This window comes from Crinia signifera, chromosome 19 (genome assembly GCF_055691185.1).
Source record: "Crinia signifera chromosome 19, ASM5569118v1, whole genome shotgun sequence".
Lineage (NCBI taxonomy): Eukaryota > Metazoa > Chordata > Amphibia > Anura > Myobatrachidae > Crinia > Crinia signifera.
Window position 1 is genome coordinate 141225121 of NC_139226.1, and position 25476 is coordinate 141250596.

Below are 25476 nucleotides of genomic sequence, written 5' to 3' on the forward strand. Positions count from 1 at the left end.
TTTTATCCCCATCTTTAATTGACCATTGTCATAACCACAAATTCAACTATTTTGGTAACACATTCATATTGATAAAAAGCATTCCACGCAGAATGTGCAGCGACCAATGCAACCCCCATTGGCCAATCAAGTTCCATTCTTCCTGTCAATAGAAACAGTATAAAAATCTGGTTCACAGGCGAGGGCTCGTTCAGTGCTGTTTGTGTATAAGCTGAAGGCAACGTTATGTCCGGGAGAGTCCACGGTTGTCAAGATCTTTTACCTGGAACAAACGAGCAGAAAGAAAGTCAGCAACGAATAATTCCTTCCCTACAATTGTGCACTATTCAGAGGGTTAATAAAGACATAAAATCGGTTACCAATATCTAGTCCATCACACAGCCTAAATGTCGGATCTGCTGGGAGTACTGGGCATGTAAGCCATCTGCCGCGCCCACACCTAGCTGCCCTGGTAAGTGCACCACGCCACATCTAGTGACTATCACAGAATGTGCCGCAATGTGTGTATCGCCACCTATATTGCACCATCATACAATTATATTGGAGATATTTCCAGGGACATGCGGAGAGTCACAAAGAGAGGGACTAGAAACACATACTTTGTATATTCGGACTAGCCAATGCTCAGTGGTGTAGGCTTCCTCCAATACATCCAGCTCAAAGTCTTTATTACCGATTTCGGCATTCCTCACCCGGTCATAGCCTGGAGGCCGCTCTGAAATACAAGTAGCCAGAATTAGCAGTAGCACAAGGCAGGCCCAACAGACAGTCAGCTTCTCTCTGAACCCAGATAGAACCCCTGTGGTCAAACCAGCGCTGCCCCCACTGCCACCACGGTTACAGAAATGTCATGGTAACTAGAGTGTAATGGGTACAGGAATACCCGGTACATCACTAAAGGTTACCCAGATGTCACATCTTTATTGTCCTTAATGGCAGTCTTCTCCCAAATGATCCCCCAGTCACGGACGAAAACATTTCTGATCCGGGTCATTGTTTGTACCCCTCTATACTTGGCCATGGTAATAACAGACGTGCAGGACCCCACAGCGACCGCTGCTGGTCACACCGCAGCCACGCACCATCCTAGGACATGCCAACATCATACTCACTGGCTTCTGTGTATACTTGTCCAAATCGGTAATAGCACATCTTGTACATAAGGCAGTTGAGAAGAACCGGGGATCCTTCTCTATCCACACGGAACTCCCCCGTTGGCGTATAGTAATCGTGTTCCTTTATGTGTTTACCGGTATCTGTACTTCCACCAATTCTCACCATCCACAAAAACTTGTTAATATCTGAAAACCGGAGAAGAACGGATGTAAGAATCATCTTCGTCTAAAGCCTATCTGCAGACAGTATCTGAGGGAACATGTACTAATACAGAACGCGCCTCTCAGGTTTTGGTCTGGTCATTACTGGCTGTCACAATAGTTTACACTTATACATAGGATTTGGCTTTTCTGTTACTGTCCTGGGGACTGCGCTGTGTGTACCGCAGAAGCCGGCACCACAGTAAGTTATTGTGCGTTCTTACCATCTGACGAGTAACCGGTGAGTCCTCCAAATATAACCAGGACGTAACTGACGTCCAGCTCCCTCATTATCTCATAGGCTTTCTCCTCTGTGGATGCCATGGCCTAATGTCAATGGAGAAAGAAGTTAGAAAGACAGAAGACTTATTACAGCAAGTAATAGGATTCCTATCCAGAGGCAGAAGAGGGTGTACACTGCCCCTCAGTCGTGCAATAGGAAATAGCCAGAAGTGCACAATACTGGGGGCATTGTCAGCAATAGAGGGCCACAGAATGCATTACCCCACCAATACATCTAGTACATAAAGTTCAGCAATTTATATGCCAGCTGTATTGCAATGCTGATATTGTCGCAGTGGTTTAAAGACCCTTTTAGTTACACAGTGATGCTGACAGAAGGCAACTTTCTGAAATTCTAGTTATGTTTATAGAGAAACTGATTATTACAGCAGAATCCTTTTATATTGCCACATATTTTGCATCACGTTTAAGAGGCACTTTTAAAAAAAATATTAAAGGGTGTATTCAATCCTGGGTCACGACTGTCGGTAGGTCCCGACAGTTGTGACCCTGGCCCGATAAACAGCCGCGACTCAATGTCCTGCCTGCCAATCGGCAAAAAGGGGGCGTGTCTGCAAAAAAAGACCCTGGATTCTCGATATACGGTCGTGATCGCGACAATCCATCTCCGTTCTGGGCAAAACGGGCCGGCAGCTTCTAAACGAAGCATTCCGACGAGATGCCTCTTCAATATTGTCGGGAAGACAGCATTGAATAGGCGCCCGCCGCTATTTGCCCCTGTCGGAAAGCAGGGATTGAATACCCTCCTATATTTCAACAAGCAAAATACTATGGCAAGTATTGTATGGGTTCAGCAAGGTTAATAATGATCACAAATCACTGGGTGGATCTAGAGTACACTATAGACCAGGGGCAGCCAACTCGTCCTCCAGAGCTACCTACAGTTCATGTTTTCCAGGTCTCCTCACAGAATCACACGTGAAGTAATTACCTGTGGATCTTCTACAATGTGTCTGAACAATGAGTGCACCTGTGAGGTGAGCTGGAAAACGTGCACTGTCGGTAGCTCTCGAGGACTGGAGTTGGCTATCACTGCTGTAGAGTCCCCCGCAGCCCAAGGAAAGGTGCACATAGCAGTAGTAAGGAGGCCTGGGCACGGTCTGCTCTTATATGGGAAGGAACGCGTGGATGGGATTGTATGTAATCCTAATGTTAGTGGCGAGGATGACTGTCCAGCCACACGCAGATTTAGGACACTTCCCTGCCAACAGATAACTTGTACCCCTGTCTGGTCAGTGCTATATATACTGGCACACTTAATGGGGAGCAGAGACTTAAAGGGGCGTAGGAAGTTACTCCAGAGCTGGATTAGCTCCACCAAATCAATTTTAGGACCTTTTTAAAGTAAAAGCAGTTTCACATATTTAATATTGTTGGATACCCTTCTATCCCCATTAAAACGACTGATTTATCACCCAGTTTGCTGATAAAAAGCAGTTTCATAGTATACTTGTGAACAAATTACGGACTATTCAAAATAAGGGGAACAGTGGTACCTAGAGAGAGGGGGGTGGGGGTCCTAATTACCAAGGCCCAGATCTGATGGAGGGGTCCGGTGTGGCCCCTTTTTCCCGGCAGAAGCAGCACTTCTCAAGTACATGCTGCAGTGTGGCCAGGGAGGTGCTTAAAGTGCTATTTTTGTCTGCATTTTATTCTTAGGGTGCATGGCCATGCCTCCCATGTTTAGGCCACACACCCTAAGATGTACCTGGGCCTGAACAGGCTCTCTACTGCCCTGACTGAATAACTAGGGCAGCACCAGCGGTGTAATGGTTAGCATTACTGCCTCACAGTGCTGAGTCATGGGTTCGATTCCCGCCATGGCCCTAACTGTGCGGAGTTTGTATATTCTCCCCGTGCTTGCGTGGGTTTACTCCGGGTGCTCTGGTTTTCTCCCACAATCCAAATATATACTGGTAGGTTAATTGGCTTCCAACAAAATTAACCTTAGAATGTCTGGGGCAGGGACTGATGTGTTCAAATATTCTCTGTACAGCTCTGCAGAATATGTGTGTGCTATATAATAACTGGTAATAATATTCTCTGTACAGCGCTGTAGAATATGTGTGCGCTATATAAATAACTGGTAATAATCTCTGTACAGCGCTGCGGAATGTGTGTGCGCTATATAAATAACTGGTAATAATATTCTCTGTACAGCGCTGTGGAATATGTGTGCGCTATATAATAACTGGTAATAATAGTCTCTGTACAGCGCTGCGGAATATGTGTGCGCTATATAATAAGTGGTAATAATATTCTCCCTACAGAGCTCTGGAATGTGTGCGCTATATAAATAATAAAAATAACCAACATTGTACATACTGGAGTCAATTCACCCATAACTAATTTCAAGGAGGGAGAATCCATGTAATGTGTATTGCGGAGAATGGGCGTAATCATATCAAACTCAAAGTATTATTCACTAACCTAGTGCTGGGGTCTTACCTGGCCCACTCGGGAAATGTGCGTATTGTTCCAGGTGTTATTGTCCACCAGGATTGTTCGATTGGCCATTGCAGTAATCTGGTATCCGTAATCCCACCAGGACATGACTTTGGCATCCTATAGCAACCAATACGGTGATGGGAAAAGGGGTCAGTAACCTAAACACAACAATCACTCCGTCACCTTTTTCTAGTAATTCCACCATCGCTTACCTCGGGGGTGTTGTGCCGCAGCCAGTAATAAGCCTCTCTGAAATCATCAAATATGATGCGGCTCCCATCTCCGCCCCGAGCAGACAGCACAATAGAGGGCGAGGAGTAGGCCTCGCTGGTGACCCAGGTGGAATGGAATGTATAAGTGACCAGGAAGAACGCCATGACCATGATCATTCCACTGGCAACCTGTCAACCAAAGCACAAAGTCAGATTAACAACGCCAATTAATGTTGTGTATCAAATTCTTCCAGCCGACGAATGAGAACACCAACTGTGCCAAGTGCACACTACCGACACATTGTGTGTAACAAAGTAACTGGGTCGTGCAGACCTGGCCCTAGTGACAAATATACAACGTACCAGCAAGGTCACAGGTAGGGGCCAGCTTGTTCTTGCCACCAGCAGACTCACCTCATTTTTAATGGGGTATGTGGAATCTTGTTGCTTTTTGGTTTTCTTATCAGGACGGCTTATGTCAAGGTTCTTCATGTACGTGGATAGTACCTGAGACACCCCAATACCAGACAGAATACACATGACGGGGGCCAAGACCAGCATCAGACGCACCTGTGTGGGGATAAACCAGAGTGTACTGACTATACAGCGATGTATACTGACCACAGCCAATCATATACTACAGGATGCTCAGTCACCCCCTTCAGCTGGCACTAAATGATGGAGGCAGAGTCCGGACAAATACCCGTCACCTGGTACAGGGTTCTACTGATGGATCCCATGAACATCCCCAATATTTGTGCCATTACACAGCAGCGGCAGTTAGTGGCTGTTCTCCTGGTGTGAAGGTGGGCATACATCAACCCGATTTGGACCGATTTTGGCCGATTGCGATCAATCGGCCCGATAAATCGGACCAAATCGGTGAATTCATGACATGGGGTCGGGTCCGATGCGCGGTCCCGTGCCTATCGCAACCGGCCCCAGGGGTCGGACCGGCGGGACATACGATGTAGGTCAGTCGGGGCGGTGAGGAGCAGTGGGGGCGGGCGGCTGGGGAGCAAGCAGTGGGGCAGCAGCGCGTTACCAGATTGGGGCGGGCGGCGGTGACCATCAGTCTCACTCTCCACTGTCCAGCGCTACCGCCCGCGGCTATTACATCTTTAAAATAACATGTCAAATGACTGCCCGGCTAATGATTGGCTGAGAGTGCTCTATCTCAGCCAATCATTAGCCGGGTAGTCATTTGACACGTTATTTTAAAGATGTAATAGCCGCGGCTGCCCGCCCGCTAGCGCTGGACAGTGGAGACTGATGGTCACCGCCGCCCGCCCCAATCTGGTAACGCGCTGCTGCCCCACTGCTTCCTCCCCAGCCGCCCACCCCCACTGCTCCTCACCGCCCTGCAGCTCCCTGTTATTTTTTTTTGCATGCGATTTATCACATGTAAAAAATGGCACATCAAAGTCCTAATGGTATGTGAGCCTCCCGGGGAGCTGCCGGGCGGCTCGGAGGAGAATAGGGTCCGACTTGTCCTCAGGACAAGTCGGCTCTATGTATGGGGGCCTTAAGTCTAGTACAGGGACGATAGTTACCATGACGGCGGAGAAGTACATGCTAGTGACTCCGTACATGATGATGAATATTCTGGCATCAGACAGGTTACTGAAGCAGTAATACAGACCCACTGCAGGAGAAAGACAAGGAGGAATAAGAGGTTATAACACGCAATCCAGCTGGAGTATTCCATATCCAGTATTCTAAATAGTGACAGTCTCAACATCGAACTCTATCCCAAAACAAGATGGCGGTCAGGTCCAGGAATCACACAGAGATCACAGTGTAGCCTGTGGCAGAACCACCCAGCAACAGGCACAGTGCCAGGAGCAGCAACAGACAGCATGGCCCAATTTCAAGATGGCGTCTGCAACAGGACTATAGCACTGCGGACAAGCGGGCCAAGGACCTCCAGCTGGGTAAGAGGAGATCTCAGGTGCCAGATCCCAGAGCAGGCAGCTGCTTAAACCCTTCCAATCCAAATTATTACAGAAATGGAAATGATAGGTAGTAACAACTGGATAGATCCTATCACCATAGTATTATATAACTAGGTGACACTGAGCAATACTAATAAGTGTAATCTGACCTGGAAACATGAAAACGAGCAGCTGAAGGTCAAAGTAGTACGAGGACCAGGTGGTGGGCTGATGTTCTGAGACGGACGCAATGATGGGAATGTTGTTCTTGGCATAAGACGGATCCAGGAGGGAATAGAAACGTCCGGTCCAAGGAGAGATTTTACCTAGGGCAGAACTCAAACAGTTACTAACAAGGTCATTCCCTGGGGGACTATACCCCATCTAATGCCAGTCATGTCCTTTACCATCAGATGCCAACTCCCCCCTTACACAGCACTATACCCTCTCCCACAACAGAACACATTTCAGCACAGTCCTGGTCTACACCCAAGCCTGCAGATCACAGATAAGAGGGGGCACAGACATGGATAGTGAACACAGTGCCAGTGTGCAGCAGACAGGTGCCCCCCCCCACACACACTGCAGGTACAGCTGGATGAGGTGTAGGTCTCCTACCTGTCAGCATAAGTGCTGCCCCCCCAGTCAGCAGGACAAACCCCACCAAGGAGATGACACTTCTGAAGAGAATCTCAAATTGCTGGGGGTTCAGTTTGCTCCGCAGGTAGTCCACGTATGCATGGATCTGACACAGCCCGAATACTCCTAAGGCCGCCATGTGTTCAGAGGACAGAACCGGCTGGGAAGAACAGAACCATATATTACACACACATCACAGCAGGTAGGGGAGCGAATGTCCAGAGAACAGGACTATGGAGATACCCGATCAGCACGTGAGAATGTACATTATAATCTCATCACCACGGGCAAATCTCCACCCAAACTTATTCCCCCAAAGCTTGGAAACACAGGGCCAGCTTAATATTCCTAGAATACCCATCTCCCCAGATGCCGACATTACCTGAAACCCGACAAAGGAGATCTGCATAGACAGGATGGTGCCCAGACAGTAGACGGTGCAATAGGCCACATAGATACGATGGGAGAAGCGGCCAGTCAGCATCAGAACGAGGACATGAAGAGGGATCAGATTGATCAGGAACACATAACCTCCCCAGGACGAGACCTATGCAAACAGAAAGTGTTATTACGGAGGCGGGCCAGTGTGCCTTGTCGCTCTACTGCATGCATGATATGTAGCTGTATGTAAGGGTGTGCTGGGTATACACCAAAGAGATGCGTCCTTATACACTTTAGCTCAGTTGCACCACAGATCACCTCTTGGCGTGCCAAGTATGCAGTGTACGCGTGCAACAGAAAATGTACATAGACAATACCATACGGATTATAAATGCAGGGACAGCACCACCCAGCTCAGTGTCAGTGAAGCTAGATGCAGGCCGTGTTTTCATTGTGACTTCCTATTGGAAGTCTTACCTGTCTGTCATAAACACACAAGTCCCATTGGGAGATGTTTCCTCTCTCCAGGACTGCCAGTCAGGCTGCTATAAGCAAACAGCTGACTTCCTGTAAGAAGCCACTTCCTGCCGTATCGCGCAGCCCAATCCGGCTTCTATGGGCTGCGGTCATTGCAGTTCATAGAAGCTGGGGGTACCTGCACCGGTTTCCTCTCTGAGCACAAGTGTAGCATCAGCCCTCCTGCCAAACATAGGAGCCACCACATTGTTGTGAGTATCTTACACTTACCATGTAAAAATAGGCAAGGGCACACATAGCGGCCCAGCAGATGGATCCAGTCTTTACAGCCTTGATCCACATGTAGTACGTGAGCAACATGCAGAAGATGGCAATACCTAACGGGAACAAAGGAGCATTGTATCAGAAACGTTCCACACACTGGCGTCAGGCTGATTCAGATCTTCTCAGGTGGAGAAGACATCTTACCTTCATTATCATATGACCCAGCCACCGACCGGGAGATGTATCCCGGCACCACAGCGATCATTGCTGCTGCCAACAGGCCGGCACCGGCATCCTATGTGAGGGACACAAAGCAAGGACTCAGTTACATACATCGTAGTGTTACCTGGCGTTACACAGCCATCAGTCACTGCAAACCACAGCAATAGAGGTATGGGGGCGCCTTCCTGTACCTTCTTATATGGGATAGTACTATGAGACGGGGTACAATGTAAATCATCCAATATCAGCTGCTGTGACATCAACCTGTCACTGATCTCCATGTGGGAAGGAGAAGTCATCCCTATAAATGGCACCTTACTGGGAAAGCATAGAGTAAAGTATGGCGGACATCTTCAGCCACATCACCCAGCTGACTATCGCACAGCCTTTATTATTAGGTCATACAATGGCTTTATTGGACATCCAGTGACACAGGCAGGGAAGCCTCACTTACCTTCAGCTCTTTGGTTAGGTGGTAAGTGACGATAGTGGTGAAGGAGGAGAAGAGAGGTGCTAGGAACACGCATACATTCCTGATGTCTATGGTGATATGGAAGAAGTGCATGACGTGGTAAAACGCTGCTGATGTAATCATCAAACCTGTGGAGGGAGCACGAGGAGGGGCGTTAGGCAGGATCCCCACAACAGCGACATGCCAAACACAGCAGCGGGACTGCTCCCCAACCCGATTCATTCTACAACCTACTTCACTTCAAGGACAACTGCAATATCCCCCCAAAGCGGACGGAGAACTGAATAATGATGGAACAAATGGGTCACTGGATCACCTAACAGTTCTGTGTCAGCAAACCTACCTGGGTAGATGGTTCCACCTATAATTCTCCCCAGGGGATACCATGCGCGGTCATCGAACCAATTAAGGAACTTATAGAACCCTTCCTCGGTCAGGAACCGGGTGGTCCGGTAGTTGAAATACCTGGAAGACAAAACATGCACATCCATGGTAAGGAGAGCAGGACAGTGGCAGGGACTGTCATAGGCTTATACAGAGAGCTGAGGCCTTTATGTACCATACCAGCCCCTAGTACCGGTCTGCTTCCAACAGTAACACATTTCATATAGATTAATCTGGAGTCATCAGGTTCCGTTCCCATGCAGCAGTATCGCTGGTAGATCGGGATGGGACCGGGATACTGGGCAGCAGCATAAACGCCGTCTCCTGGACTATGGAAACCACTTCACATTTATTTGGTTACTAACAGTAAGCAAGACCAGAACATTGGACACGGAGAGGACAGGTCCTGTATATGCGGCTATACAATTACTCAGACAGGAAATCTACCAGAAGGCCGCAGAAAGAGTGAATAAATGGGAATCTACTGGGAAAGTGAATAAGTGTCAGGAATAAGTTATGTGCCGCTCTCTTCTAAGCAGGAACAGAGGGACATCGGAGTAATACGGGCATGCCTTACTGATGGTCACATAGTTACGGATATGGTTACAACTGTGTATGCGTGAGAAGTTTCTGAAAACCCATATGATGCATGTGTACAAGCAATTGCTCTGTAGTTCAGATGGTTACAGAGCGCAGGCGTAGGATACAGGATTCAAGAACATATTTATTATTGACAGTTTTATATAGCACAGCATATTCCGTTGCGCTTTACAGTTGGAGAACACTGTCGAGCAGCAATGATTGATGGACATTACCTATTAATCACGGCCAGCGTCGCACATTGCTGTCGTTATAGCCCCTACACACACACACACACATCTTTCTCTCACACACATGCACAAACGCCAAGGCAATTACAAGGTAGCAGACTAGCTTTCGAAGCATTTGCTTTGAGCGTGCTTACTAGTATATTAAGCTAGGCGTTGTGTGAAATGACGGTCCTCCGCACTGACTATACAGTGTTGGGCCAGGCTGGTACCTGGATGGGAGACCACCACAGAATACTATGGTACCTTAAGACTCCCCGAATCTGTCAACGCCTGGGTTATCACGCGCCTTCTAGGAACATCCTTGTTGGACATTAAGGCTGGCCTAGGATTCCGATATCTGCGCTGATTCCCCAGATTGATTGGGAGTTACACAGAATATATGAGGGTCTCTCAATATTGCCTTTATAGTAAGAATGGACAGTTGGGCCACTGATATATTTATAGCGGCGGCAAAGAAATTGACGATCTTTATCAAGGGATTCAAAGATCTCTGGAAAAATAATTTTTAGAGCAAGTACATGAAAATAAATCATTTTTAATATCTGTCTGCAGTCAACACAGTGTTCTGGTACCGTGCGCTCCCACAAGGGTTTTTTTTTTGCTTAAAAGCACAGTATAATCCCAAGCACTGGGCGTGGAATGCAGACACGCGAGCCGTCACTTTCATTTATCGCTCTCAGACACACATCAGAACATCACAAGAACCGGTCTGTCCGGCCCAGCTACTCCCAGGCCACCGCCTACATAAATAATCATGTATTTAGGTGATAAAACACAACTTACGGATCAAACTCATGGATGACGCTCTCAAACCGCAGCACGGAGAATAACCTGGTGGAAAAAGCTGAGAGCACATAACAGGCATTAACGTGAGGCAGAGAACAGAAATATACAATATAAGAGATTTTGGAGGCGGAGGGGGCACACAGTACAGAAATATACAATATAAGAGAGTTTACGGAAGCGGAGGGGGCACACAGTACAGACATATACAATATAAGAGAGATTACAGAGGCGGAGGGGGCACACAGTACAGACATATACAATATAAGAGAGATTACGGAGGCGGAGGGGGCACACAGTACAGAAATATACAATATAAGAGAGATTACGGAGGCGGAGGGGGCACACAGTACAGAAATATACAATATAAGAGAGTTTACGGAGGCGGAGGGGGCACACAGTACAGACATATACAATATAAGAGAGATTACAGAGGCGGAGGGGGCACACAGTACAGACATATACAATATAAGAGAGATTACGGAGGCGGAGGGGGCACACAGTACAGAAATATACAATATAAGAGATTACGGAGGGGGCACACAGTACAGAAATACAATATAAGAGAGATTACAGAGGCGGAGGGGGCACACAGTACAGAAATATACAATATAAGAGAGATTACAGAGGCGGAGGGGGCACACAGTACAGAAATATACAATATAAGAGAGATTACGGAGGCGGCACACAGTACAGAAATATACAATATAAGAGAGATTACGGAGGCGGCACACAGTACAGAAATATACAATATAAGAGAGGAGGCGGAGGGGGCACACAGTACAGAAATATACAATATAAGATTACGGAGGCGGAGGGGGCACACAGTACAGAAATATACAATATAAGAGAGATTACGGAGGGGGCACACAGTACAGAAATATACAATATAAGAGAGATGGCGGAGGGGGCACACAGTACAGAAATATACAATATAAGAGATTACGGAGGCGGCACACAGTACAGAAATATACAATATAAGAGATTACGGAGGCGGAGGGGGCACACAGTACAGAAATATACAATATAAGAGATTACGGAGGCGGCACACAGTACAGAAATATACAATATAAGAGATTACAGAGGCGGAGGGGGCACACAGTACAGAAATATACAATATAAGAGATTACAGAGGCGGAGGGGGCACACAGTACAGAAATATACAATATAAGAGATTATGGAGGCGGAGGGGGCACACAGTACAGAAATATACAATATAAGAGATTACGGAGGCGGAGGGGGCACACAGTACAGAAATATACAATATAAGAGATTACGGAGGAGGCACTCACAGAGAATTGCGGCCATGGACAGGATGAGGAGTTTGAGGAGAGTGTCCTGCTTCTCATAGGACAGCCGTAAGAATCCTAATCTAGTCATCTTCACATGTAGGGATGGGACACAAAACAATCAAACACCTGGAAGACAGAAGGTGGTAAAGGGTACATAAAGAAGGCCGAACAGTCCGTGTATAATCTATAGGTAACCGCGAGGCCCCATCATGGCTGATTGATAGAGGTCCCCAACAGTATAGAGGAGGCATGTCCAAACTGTGGCGCTCCAGCTGTTGTGATACTACACATCCCAGCATGCCCTATAGCAAAACTGTGGCAAGGCATGATGGGACTTGTAGTTTCACAACAGCTGAAGGGTAATAGTTTGCCTGCCATAAAGGAGCAAAGGAAGTTCCTGGTCTCACTCGCACTAGGGAATGTTGGGCCGGTATTTATGTGAATGATGGAATGCGCTCTGGGGAAGCGCTGCCTAATATGGAGACGCCAAACAGACCTATGATAACAAGAAGGGACTCCCACATCTAAGCACAAAGTAATGGTCCGCTGCACTTCCCAGGGGACATTCTCTCAAACTGCAATGGTCCATGGTGGTTATTCAGACCTACTGCTGCTCTGCAGAGCCCTATGATCAGATAGCCGCCAGCCCGCAAAAGTAGGCAAATATCATGCCAATCAGCTGCAAACCTATTCGCAAGTCACCATGTAATGATTCCCCAGTGTGTGCGTAGCCCAGGACTTATTCAGCGGCTGCCACTGAAACAGGCTGATCAGGGGCGGAGCTGACATCACATGACTTCCCCTCACACATCTGGCCACGCCTGCGTATTACCTGACACTCCCAGATAACAGCCGCTCCCCATGTAATGATTCCCCAGTGTGTGCAGTGTGTGTAGCCCAGGACTTACTCAGCGGCTGTGATAGAATCAGGCTGATCGGGGGCGGAGCTGACGTCACATGACTTTCCCTCACACACCTGGCCACGCCTGCGTATTACCTGACACTCCCAGATAACAGCCGCTCACCATGTAATGATTCCCTAGTGTGTGCAGTCTGAGTAGCCCAGGACTTAAGGCCCCCATACACTAGCCGATTTTGGTCAGATTTCAGCCAGATCAGTTGGATCTGGCCGAAATCGGACCAAAATCGGCTAGTTTTGATGTCCCCTCAGATCCGATGCGCGGTCCAGTGCGCATCGGATCTGCGTCGGATGGTCGGACCTGCTGCACGTCCGACCACCCGACTTGGGACCTAGTGGGGCGGCGCGGCGGTGGAGGGAGCAGGGGGGGCTGGGGACGCTGCGGGGGACACAGGCGGCATAGAGCCGGGCAGGGGGAGCCGGCGGGAGCTGTCAGTACGGAATAATAAAAAAAAGCCCATACAATGAATGGACGGCCTGTGATTGGCTGAGCGCTCTCTCAGCCAGTCAGCAATTGGCTGAGAGAGCGCTCAGCCAATCACAGGCTGCCCATTCATACATAGCAGCAGCGGGGACGGGCAGCGCAGTGGCGGCTATTATATTTTTAAAATACTTGTCAAATGACCGGCCGCTCTCTGATTGGCTGAGAGCTCTCCGGCCAATCAGAGAGCGGCCGGTCATTTGACAAATATTTTAAAAATCTAATAGCCGCCACTACGCGTCCCGTCCCCGCTGCTGCTATGTGTAAGTACACTGCCCGGCCAGGTCAGCAGCGCTCACCGCACCCGCCGCCCGCCCCCACCACCGCTGGCCGCCGCTGCCCGCCCCCACCACTCCTCACCGCCCTGCAGCTCCCCGGTTTTTTTTTTACATGGGATAAATCGCATGCGATTTATCCCATGTAAAAAATGGCACATCAAGTGCCAAATTGTATGCGAGCCTCCCGGGGAGCTGCCGGGCGGCTCGCAGGTAAATTGGGTCCGACTTGTCCCTAGGACAAGTCGGCCTAATGTAAGGGGGCCTTAACTCAGCGGCTGTGATAAAATCAGGCTGATCGGGGGCGGAGCTGACATCACATGACTTCCCTAAAGATGTCTGGGCGCACCTGTATTTTCCCTGACACTCCCACAAAACGGGGAGTTACCACCCCCAAAAGACAACTTCCTGTCAGTCAAAGGACGACCAGCATGCGATCAGAGAAGACGGATTGCCAAATCACAGGGTTGAGATCAGGTCTGAATCACCCCATATACCTGGACACCCCTGACATGAAGCAGTGAATACTGGGACTGTGGAGATGCCGGATACATCAGAGGTCTGACACAAGGACCATGGGGTTCTACACTTTCCATGGAAGATCTCACACCGGCGGAATATCCAGGTCTTGTTGAATTAGAAGTACAGACTAAGGCATCTCCACCATCATTATAGATCAGGGATGGGGAAACTTCAACCCTCCAGCTGTTGTTGAACTACACATTCCAGCATGCCCTGCAACAGTTTCAGTATGGCCAAATAGCAAAACTGTAGCAGGGCATGCTGGGATGTGTAGTTCAACAACAGCTGGAGGGTGGAAGGTTCCCCATTCCAGCTGAAAATGATCAAACATTAAGCATATGTGATAGGAGTACCCCAGATGGAGGGTTATAAGGGGGATAAGGTGGCCGGAACATTCCCCCCTAGAATAGGCTTCCAGATGCAGCAGCGTGATGCTGCCAATTCACCAGTAATATTAGATATGGGCGAAACCAGGGTGGTATTGTCTAACGGCCCCCAATACACTGGGTCGATTTCAGCCGATTCCAACGAATTCGGACGTCAAATTGTCCCGGTTTGATGTTTCCTCAGGTTCGATGCGCGGTACTGTGCACATTGGACCTGGGTTGGTGGTTGGACCTGCTGGCCGTCCGACCTCCCTCCCCGCAGCGGGATGGGCGGGGAGCAGTGTCACATGCATCCATGTCGCCCCGTATGGTATCGGCTGGCCGTACATTGCTGCGAGACATCAGCCACCAGTTTCGACCACTAGATGGTGTCTGTATTTCCATTGTCCTGCCATATGGGTGCGACAGGGCCAGGCGCCAACATTTCTGCTCACAGCCTCTTGCGGCATCGGGCAGGATTGTGCAGGAAGTGGCCAGTTTTCCAGCCTAACCGGACTTCTCTCATCGGAGCTAAAGCTGGCCATACATCAGAACGATTTCAGGTTCGAACGCATGATTTTGATGGGTTGTGCGATATGAGTTATTTCGGTGTGATTCGCAGTACCAGGGGTCGAGAGGTCGCTCCGCTGATCACATGTGCTGTACGCATGATCAGTCAGGATGGCAGCACAAGATCTGAAGATGCTGCTAACAACCAGTGCGGGGAGTTGCAGATCTTATGTGAAAGTACACACCAGATCTAACGTGTTACTGGAAAGCTGCCGGGGAAATAGTTATGGTGCCCATACACTTGTGCGATTGGATTCGATGCGACTTCGCATCCGAGCATCGCATGTGGTTAAAAACCACATGCGATCGCTCCTGCAATTCAATAAATGATATGTGCAACACATAAGATCTTGAGACCCGACATACGACAAGCGTGCCCGCGCATCGAATCTCCCCTTAAAAATACATACAATCATTCGATTTATCGGTCAGAAGTGCTTGAAATCGAATGATTGCATGCAATATCTCACAAGTGTATGGGCAGCATTAGACTCCTCGGATCCGATGCCGGTCGTAGTGATGCATGACCAGCGTCAAGCCAGCACCTCTGGGAACCACCAGTACAATAAAACAATTGCATACCGCCCCATACAAAGGGATAGAGCAATTATAATGCTGGGTCCAATCTGTCTGGCAAGAACAAAGATCTGGTAATGTATGGGAACAAATGACAGTCAAACATTCGCTCCCAAATCCTGGAAAACGGGCACAAACTATTATTTGGATACATTTGTTAAATCAAATGGATTTAAGGAATATGTCTGAGTGACCATTGTCTCTTCCTTCCAGCGTTTGGGAACAAATGGTTCATGGTCATTTGCTCCCATACGTTACAGGTTGAGTATCCCTTATCCAAAATTCTCGGGACCAGAAGAATTTGGGATAACAGATTATTCCGTATTTCAGAATATTTTTATAATTCAATGATGTATTTTGAGGTATCCTGTATTTATGTTGTAGAACATCAAACACACGGAATACACACAAATATGTTTTATTTGTGCATCAAACAAGGTTTCAAAACATGAAACAAAGTCTTGTCCTATCTCAGGCACTGAACGTGAAAGCCAAGCAACTGTGTCCTCGCACATATTTTGTGCCAGTTACATATCATATAAATCTGTAGGTGTGTACCCCTCTTTACAATTGGTAAGACAAAGGGTTACGTATTAAAGATAAACCATCGTCTAGGGCAGTGGTAGCCAACCCTAGCCCTCGAGAGCTACCAACAGTTCACATTTTCCAGACAACCTAACTGCTGCACAGCTGCACTCATTAATCACTGACACATTTTAAAAGATCCACAGGTGGAGCTAATTAGCTCACTTGTGATTCTGTGAGGAGACCTGCAAAACGTGCACTGTTGGTAGCTCTCGAGGACTAGGGTTGGCTACCCCAGGTCTAGGGAAACGGAAGGCCTCTGCTTTGTCACATTGGTTATTATAAGTATAGTTTGTGCATTAAAGTCTTTTTAAAAACAAAATAATAGTCTTGTAGTGTAAACAGAGAACATGCAAATCAAACATGATCCGTCTACTAGATTTTTGCGGGCACGCGGCTAATTACCAGATGCCCCTGGCTGCGCAGCCTAGCTCTGCTCTGCCCTGCCACAATGGTCCGTCCCAGCAAGTCACTGCTTAAACTGCATTTGTATTGGCAGGGGACCACAATCTGGTAATTCGTGGTTATTCTGACATCACAGAGACAGACTACAGGGACCCGACGCTCTATGTGGCCGTATCTAACAATGCCAGGACTGAGAGGACACCACCGCCCTATATGCCAGAACATAAACCGTAATATCAGACCCTGGGGCTCCGATGGACACCATCTATTGGCCACTGCTGTGCATTCCCCCTATAGAGGTAAAAGCCCTATATTTTATAGTATAGTGCGCGCAGGATGCCAAAGTCCATCTATAAATGTGCTACCGGATCTTTAACGCTACGATCAGGGTGTTATGCAGTAAGGGTATGTAATGTATTGCTCTCTGGGTGTTCCATGTACAATCCCCCCCCCCCCCCCCATCAGTATGCCATACACTGTACAATCCCCATCAGTATACCATACACTGTACAATCCCCATCAATATACCATACACTGTACAATCCCCATCAATATACCATACACTGTACAATCCCCATCAGTATACCATACACTGTACAATTCCCCCCCCCCCATATCAGTATGCTGTACACTGTACAATCCCCATCAGTATACCATACACTGTACAATCCCCCCCCTTCATCTGTACATCAGACACTGTACAATCCCCCCCCCCCCCCCATCAGTATGCCATACACTGTACAATCCCCATCAGTATACCATACACTGTACAATTCCCCCCCCCCCCCATCAGTATACCATACACTGTACAATTCCCCCCCCCCATCAGTATACCATACACTGTACAATCCCCCCCATCTGTACATCAGACACTGTACAATTTCCCCCCCCCCCATCAGTATGACATACACTGTACAATCCCCATCAGTATACCATACACTGTACAATCCCCATCAATATACCATACACTGTACAATCCCCATCAATATACCATACACTGTACAATCCCCATCAGTATACCATACACTGTACAATTCCCCCCCCCCCATATCAGTATGCTGTACACTGTACAATCCCCATCAGTATACCATACACTGTACAATCCCCCCCCTTCATCTGTACATCAGACACTGTACAATACCCCACCCCCCCATCAGTATACCATACACTGTACAACCCCCCCAACTGTACATCAGACACTGTACAATCACCCCCCCTATCAGTATACCATACACTGTATTATACCCCCCCCCCCCCACACACACACACACACACACACACACACCAGTATGATCCCCCTAAACCACACTGCAGGGACAAGCAGGAGACTGGACATATACAGTGTATGGAGAGAACTATTGCTGTATCCTGGTGTAAACACCTTCATGTGTGATACAACAACATCCATCATCACTTAGGACTGAGTGTGTATCTGTGTGACAGGTTTACCCGGATAACGCCCCAACAGCAAGAATGTCTGACCCGTCACTCCTGCAGCTCCCCAATACATCTTCCCCCTAATGTAGTCAGTGCATCCAGCAAACCCCACTCAATGCTCCTAAGCGGTACACAGGTAACACATTGTACCCTGCCTGCATCCCTATAGGACTACATCTTGTCACACACCTGGAAAACAGGACCGGCCATAGCAGGGATATATGCACCTATTGTAGTTATACAGTCACATACCCATATATCTATGTACTGATACATCCCAACCTCCTGCACTGAGCCGTACACAGGTAACACATTGTACCCTGCCTGCATCCCTATAGGACTACATCTAGTCACACACCTGGGAAACAGGCCCGGTCATAGCAGGGATATATGCACCTATTGTAGTTATACAGTCACATACCATATATCTATGTACAGATACATCCCAGCCTCCTGCACTGACCCGTACACAGGTAACACATTGTACCCTGCCTGCATCCCTATAGGACTACATCTAGTCACACACCTGGGAAACAGGACCGGTCATAGCAGGGATATATGCACCTATTGTAGTTATACAGTCACATACCCATATATCTATATACTGATACATCCCAGCCTCCTGCACTGACCCGTACACAGGTAACACATTGTACCCCGCCTGCATCCCTATAGGACTACATCTAGTCACACACCTGGGAAACAGGACCGGTCATAGCAGGGATATATGCACCTAATGTAGTTATACAGTCACATACCATATATCTATGTACTGATACATCCCAGCACCCTGCACTGACCCGTACACAGGTAACACATTGTACCCCGCCTGCATCCCTATAGGTCTACATCTAGGTCACACACCTGGGAAACAGGACCGGTCATAGCAGGGATATATGCACCTATTGTAGTTATACAGTCACATACCCCTACATCTATGTACTGATACATCCCAGCCTCCTGCACTGACCCGTACACAGGTAACACATTGTACCCCGCCTGCATCCCTATAGGACTACATCTAGTCACACACCTGGGAAACAGGACCGGTCATAGCAGGGATATATGCACCTATTGTAGTTATACAGTCACATACCCATATATCTATGTACGGATACATCCCAACCCCCTGCACAGGTAACACATTGTACCCCTGCCTGCATCCCTATAGGACTACATCTAGTCACACACCTGGGAAACAGGACCGGTCATAGCAGGGATATATGCACCTATTGTAGTTATACAGTCACATACCCATATATCTATGTACGGATACATCCCAGCCTCCTGCACTGACCCGTACACAGGTAACACATTGTACCCTGCGCCTGCATCCCTATAGGACTACATCTAGGTCACACACCTGGGAAACAGGACCGGTCATAGCAGGGATATATGCACCTATTGTAGTTATACAGTCGCATACCCATATATCTATGTACGGATACATCCCAGCCTCCTGCACTGACCCGTACACAGGTAACACATTGTACCCTGCATCTCTATAGGACTACATCTAGTCACACACCTGGGAAACAGGACCGGTCATAGCAGGGATATATGCACCTATTGTAGTTATACAGTCACATACCATATATCTATGTACTGATACATCCCAGCCTCCTGCACTGACCCGTACACAGGTAACACTCTGTACCTTGCCTGCATCCCTATAGGACTACATCTAGTCACACACCTGGGAAACAGGACCGGCCATAGCAGGGATATATGCACCTATTGTAGTTATACAGTCACATACCCATATATCTATGTACAGATACATCCCAGCCTCCTGCACTGACCCGTGCACAGGTAAACACATTGTACCCTGCCTGCATCCCTATAGGACTACATCTAGTCACACACCTGGGAAACAGGACCGGTCATAGCAGGGATATATGCACCTATTGTAGTTATACAGTCACATACCCATATATCTATGTACTGATACATCCCAGCCTCCTGCACTGACCCGTACACAGGTAACACATTGTACCCTACCTGCATCCCTATAGGACTACATCTAGTCACACACCTGGAAAACAGGACCGGTCATATGCACCTATTGTAGTTATACAGTCACATACCCATATATCTATGTACTGATACATCCCAGCCTCCTGCACTGACCCGTACACAGGTAACACATTGTACCCTGCCTGCATCCCTATAGGACTACATCTAGTCACACACCTGGGAAACAGGACCGGTCATAGCAGGGATATATGCACCTATTGTAGTTATACAGTCACATACCCATATATCTATATACTGATACATCCCAGCCTCCTGCACTGACCCGTACACAGGTAACACATTGTACCCTGCCTGCATCCCTATAGGACTACATCTAGTCACACACCTGGGAAACAGGACCGGTCATAGCAGGGATATATGCACCTATTGTAGTTATACAGTCGCATACCCATATATCTATGTACTGATACATCCCAGCCTCCTGCACTGACCCGTACACAGGTAACACATTGTACTCTGCCTGCATCCCTATAGGACTACATCTAGTCACACACCTGGGAAACAGGACCGGTCATAGCAGGGATATATGCACCTATTGTAGTTATACAGTCACATACCCCTATATCTATGTACTCATACATCCCAGCCTCCTGCACTGACCCGTACACAGGTAACACATTGTACTCTGCCTGCATCCCTATTGGACTGCATCTAGTCACACACCTGGGAAACAGGACCGGTCATAGCAGGGATATATGCACCTATTGTAGTTATACAGTCGCATACCCATATATCTATGTACTGATACATCCCAGCCTCCTGCACTGACCCGTACACAGGTAACACATTGTACCCTGCCTGCATCCCTATAGGACTACATCTAGTCACACACCTGGGAAACAGGACCGGTCATCGCAGGGATATATGCACCTATTGTAGTTATACAGTCACATACCCATATATCTATGTACTGATACATCCCAGCCTCCTGCACTGACCCGTACACAGGTAACACATTGTACCCTGCCTGCATCCCTATAGGACTACATCTAGTCACACACCTGGGAAACAGGACCGGCCATAGCAGGGATATATGCACCCATTGTAGTTATACAGTCACATACCCCTATATCTATGTACTGATACATCCCAGCCTCCTGCACTGACCCGTACACAGGTAACACAATGTACCCTGCCTGCATCCCTATAGGACTACATCTAGTCACACACCTGAGAAACAGGACCGGTCATAGGAGGGATATATGCACCTATTGTAGTTATACAGTCACATACCCATATATCTATGTACTGATACATCCCAGCCTCCTGCACTGACCCGTACACAGGTAACACATTGTACCCTGCCTGCATCCCTATAGGACTACATCTAGTCACACACCTGGGAAACAGGACCGGCCATAGCAGGGATATATGCACCTATTGTAGTTATACAGTCACATACCCATATATCTATATACTGATACATCCCAGCCTCCTGCACTGACCCGTACACAGGTAACACATTGTACCCCGCCTGCATCCCTATAGGACTACATCTAGTCACACACCTGGGAAACAGGACCGGTCATATGCACCTATTGTAGTTATACAGTCACATACCCATATATCTATGTACTGATACATCCCAGCCTCCTGCACTGACCCGTACACAGGTAACACAATGTACCCTGCCTGCATCCCTATAGGACTACATCTAGTCACACACCTGGGAAACAGGACCGGTCATAGCAGGGATATATGCACCTATTGTAGTTATACAGTCACATACCCATATATCTATGTACTGATACATCCCAGCCTCCTGCACTGAGCTGTACACAGGTAACACATTGTACCTTGCCTGCATCCCTATAGGACTACATCTAGTCACACACCTGGGAAACAGGACCGGTCATAGCAGGGATATATGCACCTATTGTAGTTATACAGTCACATACCATATATCTATGTACAGATACATCCCAGCGACCTGCACTGAGCTGTACACAGGTAACACATTGTACCCTGCCTGCATCCCTATAGGACTACATCTAGTCACACACCTGGGAAACAGGACCGGTCATAGCAGGGATATATGCACCTATTGTAGTTATACAGTCACATACCATATATCTATGTACAGATACATCCCAGCCTCCTGCACTGACCCGTACACAGGTAACACATTGTACCCTGCCTGCATCCCTATAGGACTACATCTAGTCACACACCTGGGAAACAGGACCGGCCATAGCAGGGATATATGCACCCATTGTAGTTATACAGTCACATACCCCTATATCTATGTACTGATACATCCCAGCCTCCTGCACTGACCCGTACACAGGTAACACAATGTACCCTGCCTGCATCCCTATAGGACTACATCTAGTCACACACCTGGGAAACAGGACCGGTCATAGCAGGGATATATGCACCTATTGTAGTTATACAGTCACATACCCATATATCTATGTACTGATACATCCCAGCCTCCTGCACTGAGCTGTACACAGGTAACACATTGTACCTTGCCTGCATCCCTATAGGACTACATCTAGTCACACACCTGGGAAACAGGACCGGTCATAGCAGGGATATATGCACCTATTGTAGTTATACAGTCACATACCATATATCTATGTACAGATACATCCCAGCGACCTGCACTGAGCTGTACACAGGTAACACATTGTACCCTGCCTGCATCCCTATAGGACTACATCTAGTCACACACCTGGGAAACAGGACCGGTCATAGCAGGGATATATGCACCTATTGTAGTTATACAGTCACATACCATATATCTATGTACAGATACATCCCAGCCTCCTGCACTGACCCGTACACAGGTAACACATTGTACCCTGCCTGCATCCCTATAGGACTACATCTAGTCACACACCTGGGAAACAGGACCGGTCATAGCAGGGATATATGCACCTATTGTAGTTATACAGTCACATACCCATATATCTATGTACTCATACATCCCAGCCTCCTGCACTGAGCTGTACACAGGTAACACATTGTACCCTGCCTGCATCCCTATAGGACTACATCTAGTCACACACCTGGGAAACAGGACCGGTCATAGCAGGGATATATGCACCTATTGTAGTTATACAGTCACATACCCATATATCTATGTACTGATACATCCCAGCCTCCTGCACTGACCCGTACACAGGTAACACATTGTACCCCGCCTGCATCCCTATAGGACAACTCCTAGTCACACACCTGGGAAACAGGACCGGCCATAGCAGGGATATATGCACCTATTGTAGTTATACAGTCACATACCCATATATCTATGTACTCATACATCCCAGCCTCCTGCACTGAGCTGTACACAGGTAACACATTGTACCTTGCCTGCATCCCTATAGGACTACATCTAGTCACACACCTGGGAAACAGGACCGGTCATACCAGGGATATATGCACCTATTGTAGTTATACAGTCACATACCCATATATCTATGTACAGATACATCCCAGCCTCCTGCACTGACCCGTACACAGGTAACACATTGTACCCTGCCTGCATCCCTATAGGACTACATCTAGTCACACACCTGGGAAACAGGACCGGTCATAGCAGGGATATATGCACCTATTGTAGTTATACAGTCACATACCCATATATCTATGTACTGATACATCCCAGCCTCCTGCACTGACCCGTACACAGGTAACACATTGTACCCTGCCTGCAACCCTATAGGACTACATCTAGTCACACACCTGGGAAACAGGACCGGTCATAGCAGGGATATATGCACCTATTGTAGTTATACAGTCACATACCCATATATCTATGTACTGATACATCCCAGCCTCCTGCACTGACCCGTACACAGGTAACACATTGTACCCCTGCCTGCATCCCTATAGGACTACATCTAGTCACACACCTGGGAAACAGGACCGGTCATAGCAGGGATATATGCACCTATTGTAGTTATACAGTCACATACCCATATATCTATGTACTCATACATCCCAGCCTCCTGCACCCGGATGCACCCCCCTGCTGTACATACACTGGTGTAACCCTGACAATGAGGGTTCCCCCGCTGACACCCGGCGCCCTGATGCGCCCCATCCCAAGTGTGTGTCACATAATGGATCCCTGCCCATAGCACGCTGCACACAGGCACGCGGTGACAGCACTGCCCCATACACGCACACACCCGTCTATAGTACATACAGGGTGACCCGAGCACCCGCTGTCCGCCCCGCAGCCACGGGCCCCGCTCTCACCTAGCAGCGGCCGCTCCTCTCTCCTCACTCTCCCCATCAAACTCCCCACACTTTCTCAGCCTAACCAGACAGCCGGGCAGTCCCGCCTCCGCCGCAGTCGCCTCCCGTGATTGGCCAGGCGTATTTCCGCCTCTGTTCTCATTGGGCGGAACAAACAAGGACGGCTGAGGGAAGCCGAAGGGGCAAACGCCCATTGGCTGCTGGATGTACGCGTTCGGGGAGGGTGTGGCTTTCCCCGTGTACTGTCACAGAAAAGCTGGGCCAGGTTCGGTTGAGGCGTGAGGAGTGACGTGTCCATTACAGCAAGGCGCGTAGAGCTAGAGAGGGGAGACAGCGGCACCAGGCGGGGAGGAGGGCCAAAGCCAGAGCTGTCTATGATTGAGGCGACAGACAGAGCGCCACCAGGCGTCAGAGAGGTCTACAGTAGCATTCAATGGTGTCTGTCCATATATCTGATGGGTGTATGTCATAGTTACCTCCCCTCCTGCATTTTGCAGGAGACTCCCTGACATATCAGCAATCTCCCTATCTCCCTCATTAGTCTAGCAATCTCTCTCATGTCACCTAGCCCACATTACACTGTTACATCATAGTTACCTCCCCTCCTGCATTTTGCAGGAGACTCCCTGACATAGCAGCAATCTCCCTATCTCCCTCATTAGTCTAGCAATCTCCCTCATGTCGGCTAACCCACATTACACTGTTACATCATAGTTACCTCCCCTCCTGTATTCTGCAGGAGACTCCCTGACATAACAGCAATCTCCCTCTCTCCCTCATTAGTCTAGCATTCTCCCCCATGTCACCTAGCCCATATTACACGGTTACATTTTTTGGGGAAAAGGGAATGAGAAATAGATACATTTACATTGAATCATCAGCAGCATTTCCCAGCACTGTACCAAGTATAGTAGCTCTTACTAACTGCATTGGGCTCATCTACATTTGGATATAAGTCATAATAAAAGATTCCTCTCAGATGTAGCAGTACACAGCCACACTTCTAGGTGCCATGTTCACAATCTCTTTTGACAATCTCTCCATATATGGAACTAGACACGCCCTTTGGGAGGAGCATGACACCCCAATCCCCAATGGGGCGCTGTGTAAAATTCTACTACCAACTATAATCTCCCTG

The 25476-nt window shown here is 48.1% G+C and overlaps 1 protein-coding gene across 1 annotated transcript; it reads right to left on the reverse strand.

Moving 5' to 3' along the window:
• Nucleotides 1-24489, reverse strand: STT3A (STT3 oligosaccharyltransferase complex catalytic subunit A). Its single transcript, XM_083163544.1, has 18 exons — nt 24339-24489; nt 11958-12083; nt 10666-10726; nt 9012-9133; nt 8651-8796; nt 8179-8269; nt 7981-8087; nt 7235-7399; nt 6832-7012; nt 6384-6539; nt 5833-5924; nt 4694-4849; nt 4280-4468; nt 4068-4184; nt 1541-1643; nt 1113-1301; nt 600-715; nt 1-262 (listed from the first exon to the last, which is right to left on the reverse strand). Exons 2-18 carry the CDS (start codon nt 12043-12045, stop codon nt 224-226), a joined length of 2118 nt encoding a protein of 705 aa, XP_083019670.1. The 5' UTR covers nt 12046-12083; nt 24339-24489; the 3' UTR covers nt 1-223.
• Between the last annotated feature and the right edge of the window lie 987 nt (nt 24490-25476).

What these genes read in the sequence shown, in the direction of transcription:
- STT3A (XM_083163544.1), bottom strand. Translation starts at nt 12,045, where the DNA reads ATGACTAGATTAGGATTCTTACGGCTGTCCTATGAGAAGCAGGACACT. An exon ending in GTCCATGGCCGCAATTCTCT is followed by an intron (nt 10,727 to 11,957) that starts GTGAGTGCCTCC and finishes ATGTGCTCTCAG; the next exon opens with CTTTTTCCACCAGGTTATTC. An exon ending in AGGTGGAACCATCTACCCAG is followed by an intron (nt 8,797 to 9,011) that starts GTAGGTTTGCTG and finishes CTCCCTCCACAG; the next exon opens with GTTTGATGATTACATCAGCA.